We start from the raw sequence: 25975 nt of genomic DNA, 5'->3' as shown, positions 1-25975 counted from the left end.
TCGATATGGTCTTGTTTCGAATCAAGAGACGGAACCTGAATTGTCGTAGTTAGGAGTGCGTAGATGAGTGTATCGGTCTGCCGAGGAGGCTTTCGTGACAGTCTGCCGTACAGTGGGACTTTCACGGTTAGGTGGTCCAGGTCGTGCAATAGGCTGAGACTGATAGAAACATTTTCCAAGGCCAGGATTGAACCATTGCAATAACCGTTGAACCTAGAACTATATCGCTTAGCTAAAGGATCACGGTGCAGGACGGATCTATTCTCTTTTCGTTCCTAGGACATAACGATGCTAACAGAGATGGGGAGTTCGGAACGAAGCGCCAGTTATAAAAACTATATAGAATAGCGCGGCTAACATATTTGCTGTGAGATTTCGATGCCTCTCTGAACTTTTCTTTCTACTCTCGCGCAACGTTCTCTTCATACTATGTATTGATTACCGCTTTCTTCACGTATACATACCATTAATTTGGGAGTTGGGAATCATTATGCTGCTGAGCGACTGGAGAGGGGTAATACCACAATCTTGGTATGCCCTGCACTCGCTTTTGATGTACGACAACATATGGGTCTCGCCTGGCCAGCTCGGATGAAATGATATGATATACAAGTCGGCAAACATCGACAGTCCATATCATCATGGACCTTCCGCAATCATGCCATGGTGAGGCGAAAAACAAGGATGATAAGGTAACTAGCGATCATGGTGCCATTTACTCACGAGCGGCAACTAGCGGGCACCAAAATACAGAGCGCGGGCCGTTGATCAGTGGCTATTGTAGAGCAAACCCAAGTCCAATGTGGCATTCGACCCGTTGAAGCGTTCCGAAAACGGCCAGTATGACTTCTAAGCGCCATCAACCAACACGAGCGATAAATTGAGTAGACGAGTTCCGAAATGACAAGGATGCAGCTGCCTTCATCACCATATGCGCTTCTTGATGCATCTCAAGGTGCATCTATCCGCGAGATAGATCGTTGACTCACATGATCCCCGGCGTATGAAACTGAGTCTACTCCCACCTTCACAAGCCACGATGTTTGAAAAAATACAATACTTCGTAGCACTTACATATCCCGAAACTGTCTTTAATCCTCCTGATGATTCCCGTGGCGTGCCTGGTTACTCTTCTCAGGTCCTTCTACCTTCCGTGGTCCGTTCGGTCTGGACGTACCGAGTCATGGCTCGTCACACCCCACTCTCCACTTAAGACACTAGCACCTCCTGTTGCAAAAAAGGTGTTGATGCCGGGAGAAGTCCGAGTGGTTGTTGTGACAATTATCATGAGCGTGCTAGCCACGTTCTCCGTCATCGCTAGGTAGTGATCATGGCGCATGCAGCGCTTGCATACCAAACACATTATGCATGGCTTCGTTGCGGGCCAATCCAATATCTGAGCGTCGGTGTTGACAGCTGCTCCGGGAGAAATCTCCGCGCTCAATCGAATTTCGGAAATGCTAGTCAGACATCCCTGGCGCGCTTGAGGGCAGCGACAGCGACTTCCCCGTCCGTGGGATTGGTGAACTAGCCTATTTCGATCATAGGAGCGGCAGAGGGCCAGCATTGTAGATGCTGACTGAGCCGCGGGGGAGATGGTGCACTTAGAACCCAGGCGTAGTCTCAGTTGGCCCAGGAGCACTGCTGGCGATGTATTCGACGTCAGGTCAGTCAGAAGGGAACTGGGATAAGACTGATCACATGGCTGGAGATAGGACGTTGCGAGCAGCCGAGAGCGACCTCTCAAACGTGATGTAAGCTGAGGTGGAATTGAAATGTTCCCCATTGAAGACAGGTTGGTGCATTGACTTAAAGCTCGACAATGGAGGAATTGAACCGAAACGTAGTAGGATTGGTCAATGAGCTAATAAAAAATTGGGAGGCAGTGACGATTATTTTCCAGGCACGCTTTACCCTGATTCCTGATGAGTACGTCTTCTCTGTCATGACAGAAGTATGGTTCAGATGAAAGAATGTAGCTTCGAGACAGTATCTTCCCAATTGTATCAGACACGTACGTCCGACAAAAATATGGCAGACCAAACAGCATCTGACTAGAAGGTATACGTTACAATGAAGCAGGTATTGTAACACTAAACTTATCGATTAGCGTACAAATTCAACATCATACAACTTCATTGTGCTAGTTCATTGAAATATCCAATGTTGAAATCAATGTACATGATAAATGTGAGTTCTCTTCAGAATAACAAATACAACTTGCTATAGCACTTTTTCAGAGTCCATCGTGTCACGATCACGCACAGTGACCGGTAAGCGCTCTGGCTTCACAAACCAATAGTTGATTGTTTTCCATTGCTCTTTCGAGATCGTCAGGTCCAAATCTAACGTTCTCACAATCTCGGGTACGAGCTTTGACATTTCTAACGTCGAAATGTGACGCCCTAGACAGGTTCTCGAACCCAGGCCAAACTAGATATCATGTCAGCAGGGATGGATATGAAAGAGAGAGGTACTTTACCGGCATGAAGTTGGCTTCCATCGCTTGGTAACGCATCTTATCATTTTCCTTTGCCTCTTCCCATCGTTCTGGTCGGAACAGATGAGCATCATCTCCGTAAATCCTCTTATCGTAATGCGCAACCCATGTGTTGATACCAATATTCGTACCCGCAGGTAAAGAGTACTCTTCGATGTGAAATCCACCCTCAGGAACAACTCTCCAGAGAGGTAGTCCTGTAGCGGGATGTAGCCGAAGTGCTTCCTTAATCACAGCCTGCAAGTAAGGCATGTCTTGCGAGATCTTGAACGTGACCCTCTGACCCTGAGGGCACTTCTGGTCGATTTCTTGCCTCAGTTTCTGAAGCGCCGATGGCGATGTCAACAGGTGAAAGAAGACACTACAAAGAGAAACTGCCGTAGTATCCGAGCCGGCGATTATGTTGCTTAATCCCATCATAAAAATATGGTAAGGAGTCACTTTTTCAGGGTTGACCTGTTGCGCTTCCGAAAGCTTATCGAGAAAATCTTGTGGAGCCACATCATTGTCTGCCGATTTACTCCGCATATCGTGTGTACCTTGCTTTTTCGCCAGGTTCCGGTCGTTTATTTTCTTCTGAACAAATTTCATGAGATAGGTGCGACCAGCAGCACCCGTTCCTGGAAGTTTCTCCATTATTGCGTATAAATATGGGTGCAGGTAGGGAAAGATGCCCACGAGCGTGGAGTAAAGCATAGATCGGTCAAGGGCAGCCATTGTTCCTTCGATATCATCACCGTTGTCCAGGAATCCAAAGCGCTCAGAGTATGTTATCTCTCCCATGACATCGAAAGCGTAACACTGGAACCAGTGAACAAGGTCTACAACCTGCCCTGACCGTGCAAATTGCTTGAGCTTGTTGATAAATATGTCGATACAGTCATCGACGTATCCCTCATAGGAGAGTAGAGAGCTCATGCTGTACAAGTTCTGGAAGCGTTTCCGAGTCTCGGCATGTCGTTTCATGTTCTGTTCTGGGAAGAGTGTCCATCTATCTGGACTTGGATGTTTCCAACCCTGGTACCAGTCACCTTTCGGGAATTTTGACCCAATGCCATAAACAGTCTTGTCGGGTGACGATATTGAGTAGAGGTTTGGCGCTACACGGCATATTGGCCCATACTTTTCATGGAGCGCAATGTTTTCGTGGTGGAAAGACCCGGAGCGGACATGCTTGAAATACCATAAACGAGTGAATCGGGCTACAAATGGTCCTGGTATCGCTCGCGTTGGCGACGTAAAAAGATGCCACACCCAGCGCAGGGTGTAGATGATGAGAAGTAAGGCAGCGCCATATATGAATACTGAAGAGTGCATAGTGTTCGATAATCAAGAAAAGACTTCACGGCACTGTTGGCAACGCACTCAAGGTTGGAAAGCTTGAGGGGCAATACAGTGATAGAGCATTCCAATTACTTGCCCTCTTATAGTAGTGTTCAAAGAGCACATCCGACCGAGGACCGTTGTCAACAACCGCGCCAACGAAGGGCGTCGGATTGTGTTGGCCAATGAAATACAATCAGACCAAGATAATTCAGGTGTCTACGTCAAGGTACTTCAATTTTGAATGAACAATGATCAAGGCGGTTCATTCTGTCGGTAAATCGTTGCGTCCGATTACCCCAAACCCCGCAAAATAGGTAAATCGTCCCTGCACTTATCCGCAACTACTTTCCGCGTTCCGCGTTCCGCGTTCCGCAACTCGGGGAATCTAGAGAACAATCATGGTAGAGCACCCGTGGCACCGTCATTAGCCACCTAGCTGGTTTCAATTTGTCAAAGATCCAATATCCTATTAATCAAGTCCAGTTTACCAATTGTGGCCAAATGGAAAGTTACCTTCCGTGGAATCAAATTCACTATATTTCTTCCTCGAGCTATCCGCTTCCGTCTGTTTAGAAGTTTGCGGCCGAGCTGTAATTACATAATCAAATATTTTCAAGTCCTACTGATATCAAATCGCTTCGATTCTTAATTTATTCTTTAGTGAAGATCGCGACTAAATGCTTGATGGAGGAGGTTCGAGGTCACTCACTTTCGTCGCCTCGAGTATTTAAGGTACTGCAACCAGCATTAACAAGTGAAGCTAACTGCTTATTACCCAGGGAAAACTACTACAAATAGAGCCTTTTACTTGGAATGACATAGGCGGTGTTGAATTCTAATGAGCAAGGCACTAAATCTTCAAGGTAGTTTAGAAATGCTCCCTTCCGCCATTTCATCGCTGGGTGTCCCGACCTTCGTCCAAATGACGAGATGATGCTATAAGGATTTCTTATTTCGTTGGCTAAATCGTGCTAATATATTCTTCTATCGAAGATTTATAGGTTGCAATCAGCGACAGGTAGTGATCATCAATTTTCCAGGCCTATTCACACTCGAGAACGTGTTGGTGAGGCTATCATGAAACCATCTTGTATACATATCATGTGAATATTGCGCCCTTTCGTTTTCCAACTGGTGTCAAAGCTAATCCTTTTTTTACATCTGACTTGCGCCCTTCTATTGACATGTTTTCTTATAGACAGCGGAGTTCCGCTGACCGCAGTCATCCTGTACGGTACCATAGTCCAATGCGGAATAGACAGCGGCGGCCGTATATGCACCGTCCACTCAAGTGCTCTTGCGCATTTGAGTCATAACTTGAATATTATTTTTACTCGCGATTGAATATTGACTTCATACACTTTCTGAACATTTGAGAGGAGTCGATAAAATCTATAAAGATGTGGGCAAACTCCAATTTGACATTGGTACACAAACCACACCGGGACGCCTTGCCACCGATCAACTTCCACAATGCCTGTTTTACCAATTAACTACGACAACCTCGAAGCGACTTCGAAAACCTTCGATACATCCAAACCAGTCTACCTTCTCAATCTTTGGAAATACAAGGAGAAAGCAGAATATCTCCCCGAGCACGCCAAATTCGCCGGACAGCCTTGTTCAGGCCGCGAAGCATGCGACCGATATATTGAGGCCATACGCCCAGTCATGCCACCCGACAGTGCGCCCTTCTTCGCCTGCACTCCTATTGCCGATGTTGTCGTGCCAAAGGGTGAAAAGTGGGACTACGTTGTGCTGGTCAGATATTCGACTTTTGATGGGTTCAGGAATATGGTGGAATCGAAGAAATATATTGAGGAAGTTCAACCGCATCGATTGGCGGGACTAGATGATATGCGACTCATTATGTTGGACAAAATTGAGTTGTAATGTGTGTTCTGAAATAGATCCTACCATCACGTAGTTCAGGTGGGACGTTGAAACCTATCATGAGCTTGAATCTATGATCTTAGAACTTGAAATTTCTGTCCATATATTGAACATTGTTGTATCAACATTAACATTAAAGCTACATCATATCGTCTTGACTCCCTCATAGCGAACTTTCTAGGTTCAAGAACGGAAAATCAAAAACATTGCCAGACTCGAAAAAGTCCTCAGACACACAATTAAGCTCATCCCACATCGGGTAAACTGTAGCCAATGGCCCACTTGAGTCCATAGTATTAGACGCCGCCAACATGTCAGGGAAAATGTCATCAAATGACAATGTTGCCGCATCACCACTGTGAAGAGGAGACGCCGGACGCGAAGCACGATCTGGGCGGCTTAACTTCAAATGCAAGTCGCGTAACCCTTGCAACCTAGTCCATGTTCTCTTCAGCGCTGTGCATTTAGAACTCAAGAACTGGAACAGGTTCAAGAACATGTCAAGTTCTTCACGGGCGGTATTCCAAACTTTAGGTACAGCGCTTACGATAGCGAGTAGCAGGTTTCCAAAGGCAGTGAGCAATAGTTGCTGGAAGAACATAGGATGAGTCTGGACAAGGTCTGTCCGGTCATTGAAGTTAACAAGCGTTATTATGGTGTCCTTGGAGATATCTACGGCTCTGCGCAGTAGAGCTTCGTTTTGGCGGGAGAGCGAAGGTGACTGTAAGATTGGACGATAGATAAGATTACGAAGATGCGCTTTGCGAACGTACATCACTGATTGATAATAAGTAGGATTCTGATCGGGATTCTGGGCGGCAATCCCTGGCAAGCGGAGATGGCCCGGTAAATTTTGATACCACTCCGTGATTTGATAATCGAGGTAGCTGAGTGTTTCCATCCTGGAACCATCAGTATCCTCTGATCTATTATTGAGTGCATGCCAGGTCTTCCCGGCAAGTTCTGTCCAACGCAAGAGTGGAACCAGCAACGGATTGGTATTTTCGACAATATAGAGCGAGTGGTCGATATACGTATCTTGGATGGAGAAAGGGATGCCCTGCCCTAAACTGAGTCTTCTCTCAAACATGTAGACTGCCCAGAATGACTGAAGAGCTTCTGACCGCTCCTCCGTGTCTGGGAAGGACTTTTCAAGCATGGCGCGTCGATGCAATCCTGCTTCTAGGCATAGTCGGGCTGCGAAGGCTATACATCTTCCCGTTCGAACCTCTTCGTTGAGATGATAGTGGTACATGGCCTGAGAGAAGGCGCGTTAATACATCATGACGGGCAGGTTGTGCTTTGAGTGTACATACCACTAAATAGAGAAGCTGTATGCCGTGAATTCCTTCTGGGTTCCATATTAATCCCTCTACTGCGTCCGAGGTGCTTTGAAATAGTCTTTGTGCTTGATGCTCACGCCCGCCCGTTGCTTTGGTCATGCCGATTGCCAGTATGATTTTCAGTTTATTTGTATCGTGATGGAATAGGGCCTCGGCGACGGCTCCGCCACTTTCCCTCAGTCCCTCTGAAAGGGCGAGCTCGAATGCATTGAAAATTCTGTTAATAGTTTCCAACATTGCTCGACGGCTGACGATAGGATACAAAGTACCCAGACCGTCGCACCAGTCGTCCAACAGCAACACGGCTGTTTCCCTTGTAAGATCCCAAAGAGGGTCCATTGTGAGTAGTTTCATGAATGGTCCGTATTGTGCCAAGCGGCCTGAAGATGTTGAAGCAACCCTCGAATGTGGAAATGCATTATCAGGTATGGCGGATTGCATTCCCATAGCTTGAAGATTGCCGTTAACAGCATTGAAGGTATATTCAGTACTAGAAGGGCCACAGAATTGGGGACAAGTGGATGAAAATTCTGGCGGAGCATCAGGTACAGTGGCCTCTATCCGATTATATGAATAGGTCCTTCTCTCGCGGGATGGTTCTGGTAAAGATACATGGTTGGATTCGGTATCTCGAGCAGCAGCCTGATTTAGGCTACTCGTTCGCCTTTCGCTGGTCTTTTGGGGGGAATTTCGTGTTTGAGATGGTACTGAGTAGACGCATTTAAAAGACTGGCCGGCGCATCGAGCACATGGCTGATTTCCGTTACACTTTACTTTACGTCTCTGACATTCCTTGCTGATACAGGTTAGTTCAAACGATGGAATATGGACCAAAAGCATTGGATCTTACCAGGCGCGCTGGGAGTATCGCGCTCGCTTTGAGCGAAAGCCTCCCGATGATGATGTCGCTCCATTTTCTGTCTGCATGTCCTTCTACCGTTCGAAAACCCTTCAAAAATCCGCAAATATCGGTGTCTGCTACAATTATGTGTTGCTCCGTGGGGCCCTGGACTAAACCCCGGATTACCCGATGATGTAGGTCGTTACTGGCCTACTGCATTGAAATCACATATCACGTGCGATGGTGCAGCACGTGGTGAATCTCAATATGGAAATACGAGGTACATACACAGGGGACATGAAACAGACTCGAAGACTCTTACAGAAGGGTCCCGTCTGTGAGGCGTTCGCGTCACACTGAGTCTTGGTCCCATCTGCTAGCCACCAAAAGTCCTAAAGTTACCTCGGCTGCCTGGGCTGAGCATCCAACCCCGCATTAAAACTCGCTGTCAGCAATTTCGATGTGACTTAGCGGAACCTAATATATTCGCTTGACAGGAAGACATCAATTTGAAAAGGGTTGTCAAAGTCTCGCCCTTGACAGAAACCCGCAACTTGAGCAACAATGGCGTCGCCGATACTAGAATTCAATTATGACGTTCGTACCGCCATAGAACCTTTCCGTAGATTTACTAATTACTTATGAACAGATCTCATGCCCGATGGCATACATAGCTTCGACGCGTGTAGAAGACCTCGCTGCGCGCACTAATGCTACCCTAATATGGCGACCTGTTCTCTTGGGCGCCTTATACCGTGCAACATCCGCTCCCCAAGGTGCTGCTGGCTCGGCTTCTGACGTATTCAACCCAACCAAGAAAGCGGTGACGGGCCGTTCCATGCAAAGGACACTGCGAAGATATCAAGTTGCATACAATCCTCCGCCTCAACATCCAAGGAAGACGGTCAACGCACTACGCCTCCTCCATGCGCTTGACAATGATGACAGACGCGTACTCACTAAGGTGCTCTTCAAAGCTTATTGGGTCGACGGACTCGACGTGAGCGACGGTCAAGAGATACTTAAACTCGCAAAGGCAAGCGGTATCAAGCATGCGGAATCTATCACTGAGGCTGTCTTCGGCGACGCTCGCGCGAGGAAGGGACTGGAGGACGCTACCACGGATGCCATTGATCGCGGCGCATTCGGCGTCCCTATATTTTGGATCCCCGAAGCAACTTGGACGGATTTCGATGGAGAGACAAGAAAAGGCAGGTTTTATTGGGGTCAGGACAGAATGCACTTTGTTGAAGCCGCTCTGCTTGCGCTGCAAAAAAACGGAGATTGGCGTCGTGTCACGGGGCTAAAATCCATCATGCCGAGGTGCATACCCGACAACAAGACTGCTGGAAGGACAAAAGTCGAATTCTGGTATGACTTCAGTAGTCCTTGGGCCTTCCTAGGCTGGACGCAACTCGAACGACTGAAGAGGACATTTCCCGACCTGGAAATCGAGATGAAGCCATTCCTTTTGGGAATACTGTTCCGCGAGTAAGTTTGCATTGAAGTATAAATTAAGTAAGGATCTTGATTGACGTGCATTAGGATTGGTGCTCCGAACTTGCCAATGGCTGCAGTATCGCAGTCCAAAGCACTTTGGTCGCGACAAGATCACGCAGATTGGGTTCATTACTGGAATTCCGTCAATGAACAAGAAGGACGTCCTGACAAAAATATCGACTTCCATTGGGCAGATATCTTCCCAATTCGAACTCCGACAGTACTAAGATGCGCGATTGCTGATCCCAGCACTGTACCAATGCTTTGTAAGAGTGTAGATCGGTGTAGTCGAATATTCATTATACTAACGTTTCTTAGATCAGGCTTGCTGGGAACAAAACGCCAACGTTGCAGACGATTCTGTTCTCAAAGAGGTGCTTGATAATGCCGGATTCGATGGCGGCCTCCTCATTGAGACAGCAAACACTCCCGCTATCAAGAACAAGCTTCGAGAGTTGACGGCTGAGGCTAAAGCTAATGGAATATGCGGAGTGCCGACTTATCGGGTATTCCGAGAGTCCAGTGGTGGTAAATGGGACATTGTTGGCAGCGAGGTTTGGGGCCAGGATGAGATCAATGTCGTGGAGGACATGATTGCGGGCTGGAGTCCAACGAGCTCAACAGTCCTTGCGAAGCCGAGGAAGGCAGACTTTGGTAGCACAAACTCTGGAGTGCGATTGTAGCTGGGCCATTCCACTATCAGACCACTTGTAGGTATTTTAAAAGATACGAGATATACCTACAATTGTCGGTCACTTGCTGGCGATCTCTGCTTCTCAAGCAAGGTTGGAGTAAAAATAGACTCTCACATGTTCCCTGGTTGATGGTGGGGAAACGTGGAGAAGAGGTGGCAAATCCTTGTTATCGATAAGCGAGATTATGCCAGGCTTAGCCTAAAGTAGAAATGATCATTATCCGCTTATCTAATCGCAGCTCGACATCTCAAATGTCGAGCGAAATTCTCTACTCGTATGATGTGCAGTTTGGCTTCACCACCCAATCCCCTGCGTACCAAGATTGTCTTCGAAACTCATTAAATTGTATCAGTAGCAGGTGTACCGATTCTCATAGACTGAAACATTGTCCAGTCCATTGCCGATCATTCGTCCATCATCAGTTTCAACATGGCCAAAAGAAAGCGAAATAATAACGCCCATACTAATGCAGTGAAAAAAACTGCTGTCGCTGGAATCCCAAGCCCTCCGAGCGACCCTTCTATTTCCAATGTACCATCAAACGCCCACGCAGTCGTTTCAGCAGAGGAGATCGAGATCGCAGTAGAGACCTTGCAAGAACTATCACAGTATCCATCATTGATCAAGTCGAAAGCATGTAAAGACCTCAGGACAGCTGTATATGCCTTCCGACAGGCAAGCACAACGGGAATGATTGCTGCAGGTAGGTTTTGGGTGACGTAATAGTCCAACCTGGTCGATTCATTAACTTGAATAATAGAGGGCAACAACTTGACAGCGCGAATATCGGCAGCGCTCACCGATGCCAAATTTACAGATGCACTCATTCTCCTTGCGGAAATGCGCATCAGGAAAGAAATGCCAACATTGGGTGCTCTTTGCCGATGGGTTCGCACCTTAGACGTTGTTTCAGGATTGTCGATTCACGTCCAAGTTCCTAATCAGACCATTGTGGGTCAAAATGCCCAGAATGAAGAATTAATTCGAGTCCTCGATGCCGTCTTGCGAGTTACTGGTCCTCTCGATTCCACATCTCATGGGACCGAGGCCTCATCGGGACCAATCTCACTACAGAGTACCTGGGATTTGCGCGGTGCCAGTGAGCCAACGCGACAAGTTCGTCAGAGCATTGCAGACAAGACTATTTTCAAAATCGGCACTCCTGAAATTGAGAAATGTTTTCGAATCATAGAAACAACCCAGGGACCAGATCGCAAGCCTCCAAATCTATACCCAGCTGTTCTTTACGCCTCAAGAGATAACGCCATCCTCCTGGAAGAGGGACCGAAGACACATTGTCATAAACATCCAATAGTACCCAACCTAAGACTTATCAGAGACGTATTGTCACCAGACGAATGCTCATCAATTATTGGAGCCGCGGAGAAAATGGAATTCATCCCCGACGCACCAATGCGACCTCAAGGAGAGGACACCAGCGTTCTCGCTCATAATTTCTACTGGATCGTTGATGAGTCCTTCCATAACCGATTATGGAACAGGGTGAAAGAGTTCGTGCCAGAAGCCGTCGCGGGTCGACAGGCTCGGGGCATCAATCGTAGATTCAGGGTGTATCGATATGTTCCGGGGGCGGAGTATCGATGTCATATTGGTGAGTCATCCATTCACTTCTCTGCACATGAGTTAGTACTGACAACAGATTCAAAGACGGAGCCTGGCCACCGTCTGGCATCAACGCTTCCACAGATGAGTACCAATACGACTCATCGCCGCCTGAGGCCAAACAGTCATCGTTGTTCACCTTCCTGATCTATCTCAACGACGACTTCAGGGGCGGTGAAACGACCTTTTTCATACCCAGCGTCAAGGAGGGCGTTATTAATGCGTATCCCGTCAAGCCGATAATGGGAAGTGTAGCTGTATTTCCCCATGGAGAGGCGCAGGGCGCCCTGCTGCATGAAGGCACAGGCGTTGTCGAGGGTGCCAAATATGTCATTCGCACAGACGTAGAGTATGATATCAATGCTACCGTCTGAAAAGTTTCCAGGGAGAAAAAAGCATCGGATTTCCGACTTTGATCAATTTTAAAAGTTTAAGGGGGCGGGCTCGACATGAAAAGCACCAGAATAGCTTTCTTAGGAAATTACGCCCGAACAAATCGAAATGCATTGACAATGACAGCATCTTTAATTGATCACTAGTGATCTTATTCGAACCAATATTGACCGGTGAGTGTAAAAGATGCAGAAGAACAACCAAGGACCGAGGTACTGGTTCCGGAAGCCATGCAATGCCATTTTTGCACATCTATCGAGGATACGATGAAAGCTAATGACCGTTCAATCTTGCATAAACAAATGCAATGCATAAGAATATGAAAGCAAACAGCTTGTGGATGAAAGGAGAACACAAATATAATTCATTCCTCGTGAACCTACGTGCATGAATATTGGAATCGAGATAGAGGCTAGACGGTGTAAAACAACCCTTAATAGCTATTCCACTGCGAACAGCATGCTCTTTCCAGTATGATCATGCCTCGACGTGCACAAAGGTTTAGCAAATCCTGTGTTCGTCTGGCCTGTGTACTTCCAATGGCGTAGTGAGGCCGCAACGTCATTTCGAACTCCATGTCGCGCCATACAACCCAAACAGGAACGCCAACGACCCGGGGACTACACAATCTCCCTAGGGCGAATGCATTGTTTTCCTGTATTCCCATATGTAGTTGATTCTACCTTGGAACAAGAAAGCCGCATTAGGAGACGTCCACGCAACGAATGGGGAACTGAATTCTACAGTCAGAGAATCGTTCAACGATGAATGAAACTTGCAGCGCACGACTCGTTGTCTGGCGAGACTTCGCATGTCCATTTCGTCAACCGTTTCAGCTCACTATGTACCCGGCTGAGATTAGTGAACGACTTAATCGGAAATGAACTTGAATGTTGATGAGGGGACGCAATTAGCGCTTCTAATAGGAGGCAATGGTCATTTTATGCATTTTATTATCCGCTTTGAGAGGAGTGCTCTGGGGTCAGGACAGGGAATCATTTGCGAACGCTCAAGGGGTCTAGCCAATAACATCGCAAGGAATTGTGCCGCAACGGCGCCTCGTATAGGATTACAACTACAACTTCCTTCTAAACGACCAACAGTCGAGATACAGAATAGCCGTCTGTTATTTACAGCTATCGACAGGGCTGCGTAGCGCAGGAACAAAATGAACAGAAGATTCGATGCAGGCTTGGCTGCAGCTGTGTTTCTGTATCCCAACTTGTGGTGAAAACGGACATCTTCACAGCCATCCCCATGATTGTCCAGTACCTATACATAGGCAATTCCTATTACGCTTAGTACTCGCATTGAACTTCGCATACCGCCCCTGTAAAGGTACAGAATTGAAGATCGTGACATACACAGCCATTAGAGCGAAGGCCGAACTTGCCATGATGCAATCCGGGCACCACTAGTGACAACTCAACAAGCACGCCCCGGAATCACGGCCTCTGAAGAATACAAAGCCCAAACCCAGGACGTTGGTCCTTGGGAGAGACCCCAGCATGATGTAATTTGAGGACGCCAGCTCGCGAGATGGAGCCGAAATAGTCGAGGATCACACCCTGGAGTGGGTGAGTGGGTCCGAATCTGGCACTACGAGATCACCCCATCCCTATTACGGAGTAGTAGGCAAATACAGCCATCAAGCCACCACCTTTAATACCCTTTTCGGACATCGTCGTGCAGGCTTGGAGCTCAGCATCGCCCACAACATTCTGTGTAAACTGGGAAGCTAGCGGGGCGAGGCTGGCCTTACAATCTTACTCGGAATAGCGATGAATGGCTTCTAGGGCCATATTCAAGACGTGTATATATACATACAGACGTCCAAAGCCAAGTCTGCTCCATCACAACAGCTGTTCTATCTCTTTACCTGAAGACGACATTTCTTTACGCTTTTTCCATTGCATTTCCTCGACTTGTACTATCAAATAACAATAATAAATGCCTCGTCTCAGCAGCTTCCTGGCTGCTCCACTGCTCATTGCACCAGCCTTTGCCGACTTCGGCGGACCAAGATACCCGTTTCCAAAAGACTTGACCAGCAACAAGAGTTACATCCCCGAGGCATGGAAAACTATTACATCTACCCTTGAGAAGGCCTTGTCAGCAGGCCCCAATGCGACAATAGGCGAGACTCCGGGTCTCTCCAACCTCACATTCTCCTTGGGACTGTTCTCACTCGAAGACGAATCCGTATCTGAGTCGCAGTTTCATTACACCTCTCCCGTGATCCAGGCCTCAAATGGCACCACCAAGGTGGACGAGAACTCTCTATATCAAGTAGCCAGCATTACCAAGGTCTTTTCTGTGCTTGCTGGAAAGCTAAACCTCAAGCCTGCGGACTGGGATACACCTCTTACTGAGCTTTTCCCGGTTATCGCTGAGCTCGCGGAGAAGCTATCGAAGGAGGACAATGCCGAATACATCCAATGGGACAAGATAACCCCTGCTGTTCTTGCTTCACAGCAATCTGGAATTCCGACAAACCCTATAAGTCTAGATCTTCTCGTGGGTTATCTCACGAAAGGAACCAACCCTCTTGAGGACGGCTTTCCAGTATTCGACTTTGAGACGGATCCACTGAGTGCAGTTCCATGCGAGGACGTTTACTCCAACATCACCTGTTTCTTCCCCAACCTTGCGCCGCGCGGACCCAACCATTTGCCTTGGTCTGGACCCCTCTATTCGAACAATGGCTTCATCCTCTTGACCGCTGCTCTCCAGAATATCACTGGCAAGAGCATTCCTGAGCTCTTCGCTGAGAGCATATATGGTCCCCTGGGTCTGGAATCCACTTTCACAACACCCATTCCCGAAGCTGAGTTGGGTCGCACTGTGTTCTATGATCCTGCGGAGGTACTCTCCCCCGCTAGCCTTACTGCTGGCTCGGGTGGTGTCGTTTCGTCCCTCCATGACATCAATCAATTCGGCGCCGGCATCCTGAACTCTACCATCCTTCCATCCGAAGAGACACACAGGTGGCTGAAGCCCGGCGCCCACACTGACCGCTTCGAGTTCGCCATGGGACAGCCCTGGGAAATCCTCCGCTGGACACACGAGTCCGGCGCCGTTACCGACCTCTACACCAAGGGAGGCGATTCCGGCACTGCAGGAACATTCCTCGTCCTTGTCCCCGATTACAACTTCGGTTTTACTATCCTCGGGTCCTCTCCTGATCTAGCCACCAAGATTGCCATCGTGCAGGCCCTCGGCGACTTCATCTCCGCCACTCTTCTGCCCGCTCTCGAGAAGCAAGCCCAAGCAGAAGCCGAACACAACTTCGCCGGCACCTACTTCACGAGCAACAACGGCACCAACAGCACTCTCATCCTCTCCGTCAACAAGACCGAAGGTGCCGCCCCGGGCCTCCTCATCGACCAGTACCTCGCCAACGGCGTCGACTTCCAGACGACGGAACCGTTCTATTTCGCACCCGGCGCACGCCTCCAGCCCACGATCCTGACCTCCGGCACAGGCAAGTTGGGCTTCCGCGTCGCGACCGCCGCGGACGCCCCCGGTGTCGATAAGAGTAAGACGCTGTTCTCGGGCGCCGGTAGAGCGAACTTCCTCGTCGGCGATGCGATCGCGTATGGTGGGAACTCACTGTCGCAGTTCGTTATCGAGATTGATGAGCAGGGTAAAGCCACGGGTGTTACGCCAACTGCTCTTAGGACGACGTTGAAGAGGGCGGAGTGAGAGGAGATAATACTTACGATGGAGTTGGGCTGGATCTTAATGTAGATTTGTAATATTGTATGTATTGTTGTAGATGAGATAATAGGAAGTATATATCCTTGCGTGCATTGCCCCAGCTGCAAATATGTGCTTTAACCTATACCAACTCACACGACAGCCTATTTTAGACTGTGATCGGTAGTTTCGGTGAGATTGGACATCATGTATAGGAACATCGAGCATATAGCTAGATTCTATTCATCAAATCTAGTTAAGAAATGGCAATGATTTTGTGCACCAAAGGCAGAGTGAAAATTCAAGTACCCAGGGTGCCAGGGTGCCGGGATTTCCTCATGATTGGTTACCGAAACGAGAATAGTCAGTTCCCAATGAGGTGGTACATGGGAAAGCTGAAAACCATAGTTATCTGAACAATTCAATAAAGAAAGAGGCTTTTCTTCGATAATCTACAGCGTAGTACAGCACTACGTTACGTTCATTGCGTGAACATCTGAAGTAGCACAGTAAATGATGCACCGTAGGGCTGAATCTCGCCGTATTCGTAATACTTAAAGGCACCCCGGCCTCGCACCTACCCAAGCATGTAAGACAGGCAACCACCATTTCAGCTCCAGCCTTCACCATCCGACTGACCATTCCTTCCGAACAGCTTGGCTCGTTACATTCCTTCACCATCATGTCAGGCCCCGGGTTGTGGAGCTATGTGAGGCAAAAGCTGCTGGCCACGTCCCTGCGGTGGTTCGTCTATATCTTCCGACTCAAAAAAATGCGACGAGATCGTGACACTGTTCGGCAACAGGGTGCGGTCGTCCATCGCACATCGATTCCTTCACGACAACCAGGTCGCAGCATCGCCGTCAACATCTATGCGCCTCCTGAACATTCACCTGATCACGGTGCCAAACCTGTCCTGGTCAACTGGCACGGCAGCGGGTTCTTCATACCGTACCTCGATAGCGACGCGGTGTACTGTGCACAGGTAGCGCAGAAAGCGGGCATCTTCGTCATCGATGCAGACTACCGCAAAGGACCGGAGCATTCATACCCGGAGCCACTTGAAGATGTGGAGGATGTCTTGCACTGGGTCGCTGAGCAGTCGCAATTTGACAAGTCACGTGTTGCTGTGAGCGGCTTCAGCGCGGGCGGTCTATTGGCACTGGTCGCTGCCTCGAGTTTACGTCACGACTTAGAGTCCTTAGGATTGAAGATTCGAGCCGTCGCGGCTGTCTATCCGGTGACGGATGTGTCTCTTCCTGCCGCTCAAAAGACGGTTCCTAGGCCCATCCGTCCTCTCAGTCCTTTCATAATGGGATTGATAAACGACTGTTGGGCACCCGAGGCGCTGCGTAAAGATCCTCGAGTATCGCCAGGCCTGGCAGATGCGAAGTTGTATCCGGACGTCAGTATCATCGTTACGTGCGACGGGGACTCCTTTGCGCCCGAAGCTGATGCATTGGCGCGAAAGCTGGAGGCGGGTGGGAAGACTGTTCACTATAAGTCAATGGAAAGGGCACGTCATGGATTCGACAAGGGAGTGAAGAAGGGGGCGAGAGCATGGGACATGAGGGACGAGGCGTACGAAGTCATCATCGATGGGTTTAGAAGGGCATTTGACCTTCAAGGCTCGGGAGCTCCCCGCACATGACATTTTCCCTGAGCCACGTTGATAAGCTCGGAGTTTTCGTGCGAAGGATTCAGCTTATCGACGTCCTATCAGTCAGATCGCGTATGGGCGTTTGGACATGTCTTGTCGGATAGTGGCTGCTCCTTATCTGATCTGTGGGTATGAACTTCATAGTACATACCTGCCTATACACTGACCCCACTTTCAATCACATACCATAGTTTACATACATTTCCTCTAAACATCAAATAATGAACACGTTTGTTCGAAACTCTGATTGCAGTATTCTACAGCACTTTGGGCGGGATGGTTCACAACGGCCCCCAAAGAGGCAACCAAATCATGCGGCGTAGCATAAGCAATACGCATCTCACTCCGATCCCATCCGCCCTATGACCTATACCTTCACACTCATTAATCCGCATCTCCCCAATCGTTCCCAGCCACAAGCGAGCACATGATTAGTGGTGCGCAATTGCCCAGTAGTGAACGCCCCGTGACAACGTAAGATTTCGCTGTGCCTCTCAGCCCTTCTTCCTTCTCAGCGCCAACTTCCTCGAATTGGTGACCGCGAACAAGAGCGGAGGAGGAAAAACCAAAATGTATTTTTGTGGCTTTTTGGTCCTTCAAGGAAATACGAATGCGGATGGCAGATGCGTGAGATCGAGCAAGACCGAACGTCCGTGGCTTCGATTGAGGGGTAGGAAGACCGGTGATTCATTTTTATGGCGGACAAAGGCGTCGCCACGACCTGGATTCGACGATTCGGACGAGAGATCTTGGGGAAAAAGAAATCGTGGGTTTGTGTCGCTCGATCGGATTTTCAGGGCGTTTGCGCCACATGGCACTGTGCAGGGCAACGATGGGGCGTATTGGACTCTGGTTCGGATTCGGTTCTGTATGATGGGTCAGATGGAGTGTGATAGATGATAGCTGATAGGCTAGAGGTGATTGGGTGATACAAAGTTTCAATTGGTGAGAGATGACCATGTTGGTGATTATGGATGTGATCTATGATTCTGAGGGTGGGTGACGGCTGCGCCTTATGCGCCACAAAGAATCTTGCCCCATTGTGCCTCATGCTTCGATGTCCCGATCCGGGAATCCAAGTCCATACCGGGTTGTAACTAGATCCTGCAACGTGTGGAGATTTCGAGGGTTGCCTGGAGAGTTCAGAGTTCCAAGTCATTACAACGTGCATGGTATTAATTGAGAACATTTACTTGGTTTTGTTTTTTTGGTTTACTTTTGTTTTCGTTTCTTTCCCGTTCGATATAAGTAAGGACTGACTGACGCCTACTACATTCACCCCTCCCAGAGTACAACCTCCTCCTTCTTTCCCTCCCTCTTTCCTTTTCTACCTCACCATTCTCTCTTTCTCAACTTCGTCAATGCAACCTGCAACTATGTCCTTCGAATCAGCTCTGCATTCGATGCAGGGTCATCCTTGGATAACCTTGATCGCTGCATTGTTTGCTGTAAGTATTTCCCTATTCGAGTAACTCCCCAATCAATTAGCTAACGAACAATGCTCTCAGTACACTACACTCATCACACTGTACAACCTGACTCTGCACCCCCTCGCCAAAGTGCCAGGTCCGCGGCTCTGGGTGCTGACCCGCATCCCGTACATTCGCGCCCTCGTCCGTGGGACTTTCATCCACGATTTGGAACGGTTACACCGCATGTACGGGCCTGTGCTTCGCGTATCGCCGAACGAGGTCAGCTTCGCGTGCGCGGAGGCGTACAACGAGATCCTGCAGCCCCGACCGACCCGGTATTTTCAGAAGGACCCAATCTGGTGGGATTCCCTGGCGGGCAAGGAGAAGTGGGTAGGCAATCTGTACGGTGCGGCGGAGCATTCGCATGCCCGGCGCTTTCTCGCTGCGGGGTTCACACCGCGTGCGTTGAAGGCACAGGAGCCCATCTTGCAGAGATATGCGAATCTACTGATCGAGAGGCTGGGCGAAAAGATCGGTCGTCGCAATTCTGTCACGGGGGCTGGCAAGCATGGCGCGGACATCGATATCGTGCCATGGATGAACTTCACCACCTTCGACATCTTTGGTGATTTGTCGTTCGGAGAGTCCTTTGAGTGCCTTCAGGAAACACAGTACCATCCCTGGATCTCGATGATGTTTGCGCATGTCAAGGTGGCCTCGGTCATTGCTGCTACTACATTCTATCCATGGATGAATTGGGCGCTGATGAAGTGCATCCCTAAGAGCACGAGGGAGCTGCAGCGTCGCCACCACGAGATGATCAAGGACAAGGTCAAGAGGCGATTGAATTGGGAGCTGGAAAGGCCGGATATCATGTCGTACGTGGTGGGGAATGGTAGCGAGAAAAAGCAAATGGGCGGCATGTCATTTGACCAACTGTCAACTGCATTCTCGCATTTAGCCATTGCGGGAAGTGAAACGACCGCGACCGCACTAAACGGGACGATCAACTACCTGGTCCAGACTCCAGATAAACTTGGTAGATTGGTCGATGAGATCCGAGGCAGTTTCACGAATATGGACGACATTAGTCTGGATTCCTTGAGGGGTCTCCCTTACCTCAATGCGGTTCTCAACGAGGGGTTGAGGTTGTGTCCTCCGATCCCATGGATTCCGGGCAGATTAGCTCCTGCTGAGGGTGCTTCGGCTTGTGGATATTTCCTTCCCGGTGGCGTAAGTTTACCCTCCTACTCGTACTTTCTCTTTCGTCTTTATGGCCACTGCTGACCATCCCATTCGAATAGACACACGTTTCCATCCAGTCCTATACCCTGAACCGTGATCCAAAGTACTTTACTAACCCTAAGTCATTCGCTCCGGAGAGGTGGCTGCCAGAGTGCAAGGAGGATCCGCACTCCCTGTACTATAACGACAACCTGAAGGCCTTGCATCCTTTCGCCGCCGGGCCTCGCGCTTGTCTCGCACAGAATCTGGCCTGGTCAGAGATGCGGCTAGTCCTGGCGAAACTCATGTGGGCATTCGATTTCTCGGCGGTCGAGGATAGGCAGGTATCATGGGAAGACCTACGGACGTACCTGTTGGTCGAAAAAGTTCCTATTGTTGTCAATATCAAGCAGCGAGGCGACTTGTAATTGATTTTTGTTGTTGTAAATTCCGTGCCTTGTACAGCTGTCATGTATCTCCTCCCTGTTGTGTCATATAATTAGAGTCCTAGACTAGAGTCATAGAACCCTAGATCGAAGACCTCGGACTAAAACATAGACGCAAAGACGTACACCTTCCTTTTGTTCATTCGGTGATTTTTTGTTTTTTTGACTCATTTGTTTTCGTGACAAACGCTATGCATCATCATCATCGTACAAGGACCCGAACGCCCTTGGTATCAATCTTCGGGACAGGGATCAAGAAGTCATGAGCCATAATCACGTCGCTCTCATCAGTTTCGAACAGCTCCATATCGGGTCCACCTGGTCGGAAAAGCACCGCAAGCGCCAGGCTGATCTCCGCCACCGCAAGACTGTACATTATACCGTCAGAATGATATTCCATTTCCTTCAGTCGTAGATCTTTTTCCTTTTTCGAGGGAAAAGGAAGAGAAAATTACTTACTTATGACCCAGACAGTTGCGCGACCCCCGCGTGAACGGAACCCAGTTCCTGTTCATGTTGGGATCGATGTCGCCGATCCAGCGGTCCGGGTTGAAGTGGAAGGGATCCGGGTACACTTCTGGGTCGGTGTGCATGAGGTAGGCTGACATGCCTACGGGGATCTGATTGCACTGATTAGTTTCGAGTGTGGAAAAGGGTTTTTTGAGTGTGTGTGCGGATTCTTGGTAGGAGGAGAACTTACTTTAGGGGGAATGACCCATTGCTTGTATTGTAGAGGCAGGTCGGGTGAGACGCGGGGTAGTCTGTGCATGACACCGTAGCTTAGCCTGAGATAGGTGTAAGTAAAGTTTCTGATGTTGACGATAGGCGCATTGCAGGCAGCTGTTATACTCACCGTAGAGATTCCTTCACAATACCCTGGAGGAGCGGCAATCGCTCTAGGTCTGCGAGGGTAGGCACGTATGCCGGCCAATCCTGCATCGTAACCGCCAGCTCATCGCGCAGCCTAGACTGCAAATCTGGAACGGACAAGATATAGAAAGATGCGAACTTGATGGTGCGCGAGGTGCTTGCAGTGCCGCCGCCCATGAGCACCTGAGCCTCTTTCGCGAGCCGCTCCTCGGATTTTTCAGACTCGGGCATGTCGCTGTTGGCGATGTGGCGGAAGATGGAGCCCCGGTCGTCCGTCTTGATGCCCTTGCGATTCGCTTCCTCCTGGTCGGAGAGCGCGGCATGGATGTGGGAGACAGCGATCTGGTTTGGCTGTCAGGAAACGCGACCGGGAGGGGGCAACCGCTTCGCGGTGAATTGAAAGGACTCACTGTCTTGAATTTGTTGAAGACTTGGGCTCGTGGCATCGCCCACATGAGGAATGATTCAGGGATGTAGCTCAAGATTCTATGCGATGTCAAAGGGTTGTCCTCGCAATCCGCAATTACGAAAAGAACAAAGGAAAAGATGCTCACTGGATCAAGAAGGGAAATCCCGTGAAGAATGGCAACGAGCGAACAAGCATGTGGATAACATTGTACCTGGCAAGCTTCGTCAATTCTCCGATCCCAATACCTCGCAAGCAAGCCAGGGTACTTACCAGTCCGGCGAGAAATCCGGGCCTTCGAGAAAATGCACGCCGGCGTCTTTACCTCCGGTGCATATCTTTCCGATGATGTCGCCGGAGTACGCAGCAAATGCATGGTCGAGACGGATAGGTTTCCCCGTGCCCGCGTACTCTCTAATGCGGCTCTCAAGGTTCTGCGTCACGTCTCCCAGCATGCCATTGAGGCGCTGGACGCCGGCGCGCGAGAAGAAGGGCTCGAGGGGCTTCCTCCTTTTCCTGTGGAGGTTGTGGTCGGTCGTCAAGAGGTGTGCGCCTATAGTGGGACACGTGGATTTTGATAAGTCATCTAATCTTCCTCTCACGTGGGAATCCCGATTTCGAGGATGGAGGGGCCGAGCGTTACTTAATTGCGTACTTACCATCGAAGTCGATGCCCTTGACGAACATCTCGTGGGACTCGGTGCGTCTCTTGCTCTCAGTCACATATAGCTCGCTATAATACTCCGGGTCATGGATCGCCAGTTCGTCTGGATTCACCCGGATAATTGGGCCTGTGCCGGGGTCAGTCAGCCAGGGGTTGGTCAATGGTTCCTAGGAGGATGGATGACGATCGATTCCATTATTACACAAGCCCCTCCATCCGACTTTATCTTTTCTGTCTCTTGACTGGTGCACAATCGATTATCTGGGGAAAAGCTGGTATGTACGCATTTTTTTGGTCATGGCTCCTCACCCAGCCCTGTTATACGAAAGGTAGTAATCATTACTACTTACCATACTTCTTGTGCATCTTCTCTATTTCGAAAATGTACTTCCCACCCCTCCAGTAGTCATGGTAAAATTCGTACCAGTGCGTCGCAGCCGCGAGCTTCGGACCTGGGAACTTGGCGAGCGGGGAGAAATACAGCCGATGAACGACCAGATACACGCATCGGACGAGGGTGTAGCTAAGGATTGCGAGGGCGGTGAGCTGCACCTTAGAGCTTAGAAAGTCCATGGCGGGCACCCTGTTCTCGATGTCAGAAGCTTGTGTCGAGTTTCAATTGAGTGGGTGTGTCGATAGGTCGCTGGGTAAGACGAAGGAATGCTGATCGAACGCGGGGGAACGAACGAGATGGTTGCAATTTGACTTCAGCCCAACGGGCGGGAGTTCAACTAGAAGAATGGAACATGACGGGTGCCAGGAACAAGCTACAGGTGGTACAATTCGTTCATTTCGACCAAACTACCTATAGCTGACGATTATCAGAGTTCACGCTAATTAGCGATACGCTGTCAAGTGCAGCCGACGGGACTTGTCTACCTAATGTAACAAGTACCTAGGTATGAACCTAGGCATCTCCGTCAGTCTATCTCTTCCCCCCCACACGAGTCTATTGTATGGCGGAATCTGGACCCGACCAACAGACTTTTCTTTTCTTTTTCACCAACCAAAGTCTCATCGGTTCAGTCCGCCGGCCGTCCCCTTGCTTGCTCCACGCCATGTTTTTGTTGGCATACTCCACTCTGTCCAGAACTACTGCGACTGTGCCGTACATGTGCTTTAAGAGAATAATAATTGGAGACCTTTGAAGGACCGTTTAGTTATTGCACTTGCGCTGCACTGTAACTGCAACTGCATCTGCACGGAGATGATGGAGAGATTTGTCGTCATTATTCCAACATCCAACAAACCTCCTTGATCACTCCACCCAATTTATCATCTACTTACAAAGTGCCTAGGTAATTAACCTTCCCTCCCCAACATATCCCTGAATCGCGCAATACAAACAGTACCTAGAGGTCCCGTACTGGTGCTGTTCCCTTCGAAAACAACTCCGGAAGCCCAGGGACCGTTTTTTCCCATACGGACGGACATAGTTATTGCAACCAACTCTAATAGTCGCGCGTGCCGCCCGCGCACGATTGTTGGTTCATGATTGGCTCGTCGCTTGCACTTTGTAAGGACTCGTAAATCAGTCTCCGCAATGGTGGATCGTGTGTTCACGTCGGCGAGACTAGGATCCGCCATCCGAGGGCGAACCCTTCTGGAACCAATATTTGTAACGGATCGGATCCTACAAGTCAGCAAGTACTAGTCACTGTAACTACTGTAATTACTGTACATATGTACTTGTAGAAAGTCCTGTATCTAAGCACATCTACTGCTACTCCGGTTAGTCCAGCCGCTCCCAGTTGGGCAACGCTCGACGACCCCTTCTTAACCAACATCGAATATAAACCTTGCATGTCAAGCGTCTCCAAGGGGCGGTACTGCGTCGAGTTTAGACTGGTTGATTGACCTTGTCCTGCCCATCATCTGCCGTTTTCTTCTTCAACGGCACGCCCGCGCCCACGCCGCCAGCAGGCCATGGACGGATGGAGTTCGAGACGCTCGGTCCTTCAAACCTACAACTAGACCTGCGAAGCGATAACGAACAGCGAAACGGCTGAGCACTAAACCTACGCTAACTAGCATATGCCTCTTGCCTCCCAGAACCCAGGACCCCAAGGATGTTAATATAGACAGGGTGCGGCGGTCGATGGCAGCATCGATGTTGACGGAGCGCATGCGTTTCCTCCGCGTTTCCTCCATCTAACGCACCTCAAACCTCCCCTACCAAGTCACCACTCCTGATTCCTGCAATAATCATGGACTACAAGTACTCCGAGGTTGTCGACAAAGCCCTATACGAGGATCACGGCCTCTCGCACGGGATCCCGCTCCGCATCCACAGGGACCCAGACAAGGAGATCAATGGGGCCCTGCGCGCCCAGGCGGACTGGAGCCGCGACGTGAGGCCCGTGACGGGCTACCTGGGTGGTCTCGGGGTGCCGTACAGCTTCATTCGCGTGACGGTGCCGGAGTGCTTGCCAGATAGATTGGAAGTCATCAGCTATGCGAATGAGTTTGCGTTCTTGTATGATGGTAGGTGGTTTGTCTCTTTTGGTTTTGCTGTTCCGGTGCCAGATCGTTCGGACCGAATTGGTTTAGGTGGGAAAAGCAGGCTAAGATAAACCCCATTCGTGGGTTGCAGATGAGATGGAGAACCTGGATCTGAAAAGCGTATGTACTCCCCCATGAATATACATCCAGTATGTGACTAAAAGGAATTCCAGTTCAGAGAAGGCCGCGACCAAATGCTCGACGCCTTCGGCAACGACGCTCTGAACCGCAAAGTCGACGCGGGCTCGCGGCCGGAGAAGAAGCTACAGGCGCAGGTGTTTGGCGAGATGCTTGCGATAGACCCAGTGCGGGGCGTGACGTCGATGAAGGCGTGGGCCACATTCGTGCAGCTGGCGTCGCGCACGCGGTCGACACCGTTTGAGACGCTGGCCGAGTATCTGCCGAGTCGGATCATTGATGCAGGCGAATTGTGAGTTTCCCAAATGATGAACTGAACTATTTCAATCCCGATTCTGGCAGAAGCGTGGAGGAAACATGGAAAATTGCCCGAGTGCTGACTGCGGTTATAGAATCTGGTTTGGCACCCTAACTTTCGGACTGGCCCTCACGATCCCAGACACCGAGCTCTCGATGTGCATGTCACTGGCACGACCCGGCTATGCAGCCATCAGCCTGACCAACGACCTGTACTCGTGGAAGAAGGAGCGCAAGGATGCGGAGAAGGCCGGGCTCGACTACGTGTTCAACGCGATCTGGGTGATCATGAAGGAGCGGGGCGTGGGCGAGGAGGAGGCGATGGAGGTGTGCAAGGAAGAGATCAAGAAGTACATCGCAGAGTACGATGAGATTGTTAAGAAAACGGGGAGGGATCTGAGTGTTTCGAGGGACACGAGGGCGTACTTGGAGGCGGTGAGATGGAGCCATACGGGCAATTTGGTTTGGAGTATTTATTGTCCCAGATATGATGGCTTTTAGAGACGAATGGTTGGAATAGAGCAGTGTTGGAGGGATGGGGGG

The 25975-nt window shown here is 49.5% G+C and overlaps 9 protein-coding genes across 9 annotated transcripts in view; 6 read left to right on the top strand and 3 right to left on the bottom strand.

Moving 5' to 3' along the window:
• Positions 1–2223: 2223 nt before the first annotated feature.
• On the bottom strand, positions 2224–3817 carry BU24DRAFT_360012 (cytochrome P450 oxidoreductase; the record flags this gene model as incomplete). Its single annotated transcript, XM_033524076.1, has 2 exons — positions 2224–2433; positions 2483–3817. The coding sequence occupies 2 exons, from the start codon at positions 3815–3817 to the stop codon at positions 2224–2226; spliced, it is 1545 nt and encodes a 514-aa protein (XP_033377032.1).
• A 1835-nt stretch (positions 3818–5652) lies between these two features.
• On the bottom strand, positions 5653–8041 carry BU24DRAFT_445455 (uncharacterized protein; the record flags this gene model as incomplete). Its single annotated transcript, XM_033530697.1, has 4 exons — positions 7913–8041; positions 7036–7858; positions 5985–6977; positions 5653–5727 (listed from the first exon to the last, which is right to left on the bottom strand). Exons 1-4 carry the CDS (start codon positions 7987–7989, stop codon positions 5653–5655), a joined length of 1968 nt encoding a protein of 655 aa, XP_033377031.1. The 5' UTR covers positions 7990–8041.
• A 383-nt stretch (positions 8042–8424) lies between these two features.
• On the top strand, positions 8425–10086 carry BU24DRAFT_402956 (thioredoxin-like protein; the record flags this gene model as incomplete). The annotated part of the gene is made up of 4 exons (XM_033525550.1): positions 8425–8500; positions 8553–9394; positions 9449–9669; positions 9722–10086. The coding sequence occupies exons 1-4, from the start codon at positions 8468–8470 to the stop codon at positions 10084–10086; spliced, it is 1461 nt and encodes a 486-aa protein (XP_033377030.1). The 5' UTR covers positions 8425–8467.
• A 337-nt stretch (positions 10087–10423) lies between these two features.
• Positions 10424–12451, top strand: BU24DRAFT_429264 (prolyl 4-hydroxylase). The gene is made up of 3 exons (XM_033529697.1): positions 10424–10801; positions 10859–11710; positions 11767–12451. The coding sequence occupies exons 1-3, from the start codon at positions 10528–10530 to the stop codon at positions 12093–12095; spliced, it is 1455 nt and encodes a 484-aa protein (XP_033377029.1). The 5' UTR covers positions 10424–10527; the 3' UTR covers positions 12096–12451.
• A 1655-nt stretch (positions 12452–14106) lies between these two features.
• Positions 14107–15819, top strand: BU24DRAFT_314876 (beta-lactamase/transpeptidase-like protein; the record flags this gene model as incomplete). The annotated part of the gene is made up of 1 exon (XM_033522863.1): positions 14107–15819. A coding segment is annotated over one exon (1713 nt), but the record flags the coding sequence as incomplete, so codon positions are not given.
• A 593-nt stretch (positions 15820–16412) lies between these two features.
• Positions 16413–17702, top strand: BU24DRAFT_429262 (alpha/beta-hydrolase). Its single transcript, XM_033529696.1, has one exon. It carries the CDS (start codon positions 16496–16498, stop codon positions 17462–17464), a length of 969 nt encoding a protein of 322 aa, XP_033377027.1. The 5' UTR covers positions 16413–16495; the 3' UTR covers positions 17465–17702.
• Positions 17703–18849: 1147 nt separating this feature from the next.
• Positions 18850–20537, top strand: BU24DRAFT_468800 (putative cytochrome P450; the record flags this gene model as incomplete). Its single annotated transcript, XM_033532555.1, has 3 exons — positions 18850–18921; positions 18982–20118; positions 20190–20537. The coding sequence occupies 3 exons, from the start codon at positions 18850–18852 to the stop codon at positions 20535–20537; spliced, it is 1557 nt and encodes a 518-aa protein (XP_033377026.1).
• Positions 20538–20757: 220 nt separating this feature from the next.
• BU24DRAFT_415738 (cytochrome P450) lies at positions 20758–23068 on the bottom strand (the record flags this gene model as incomplete). Its single annotated transcript, XM_033526318.1, has 9 exons — positions 20758–20923; positions 21015–21175; positions 21256–21340; positions 21409–21767; positions 21836–21911; positions 21980–22045; positions 22105–22384; positions 22491–22622; positions 22846–23068. The coding sequence occupies 9 exons, from the start codon at positions 23066–23068 to the stop codon at positions 20758–20760; spliced, it is 1548 nt and encodes a 515-aa protein (XP_033377025.1).
• A 1634-nt stretch (positions 23069–24702) lies between these two features.
• Positions 24703–25975, top strand: part of BU24DRAFT_415737 (terpenoid synthase) — a gene marked incomplete at both ends in the record, with an annotated part of 1383 nt that continues 110 nt past the window's right edge. The window contains 4 exons of the mRNA XM_033526317.1: positions 24703–24979; positions 25089–25117; positions 25171–25427; positions 25528–25867. Of these exons, the coding sequence (XP_033377024.1) occupies positions 24703–24979; positions 25089–25117; positions 25171–25427; positions 25528–25867 (903 nt within the window). The remainder of the gene's footprint in view (positions 24980–25088; positions 25118–25170; positions 25428–25527; positions 25868–25975) is intronic.

The sequence above is a fragment of the Aaosphaeria arxii genome (genome assembly GCF_010015735.1).
Source record: "Aaosphaeria arxii CBS 175.79 unplaced genomic scaffold BU24scaffold_17, whole genome shotgun sequence".
In the NCBI taxonomy this organism is placed as follows: Eukaryota; Fungi; Ascomycota; class Dothideomycetes; order Pleosporales; genus Aaosphaeria; species Aaosphaeria arxii.
This window is presented reverse-complemented; position numbering and strand designations above follow the sequence as displayed.

Coding starts and splice junctions, on each gene's coding strand:
- BU24DRAFT_429262 (XM_033529696.1), top strand. CDS start 16,496: ATGTCAGGCCCCGGGTTGTGGAGCTATGTGAGGCAAAAGCTGCTGGCC.
- BU24DRAFT_429264 (XM_033529697.1), top strand. CDS start 10,528: ATGGCCAAAAGAAAGCGAAATAATAACGCCCATACTAATGCAGTGAAA. Junction 10,802..10,858: donor AACGGGAATGATTGCTGCAG/GTAGGTTTTGGG, acceptor CTTGAATAATAG/AGGGCAACAACTTGACAGCG. Junction 11,711..11,766: donor GGAGTATCGATGTCATATTG/GTGAGTCATCCA, acceptor ACAGATTCAAAG/ACGGAGCCTGGCCACCGTCT.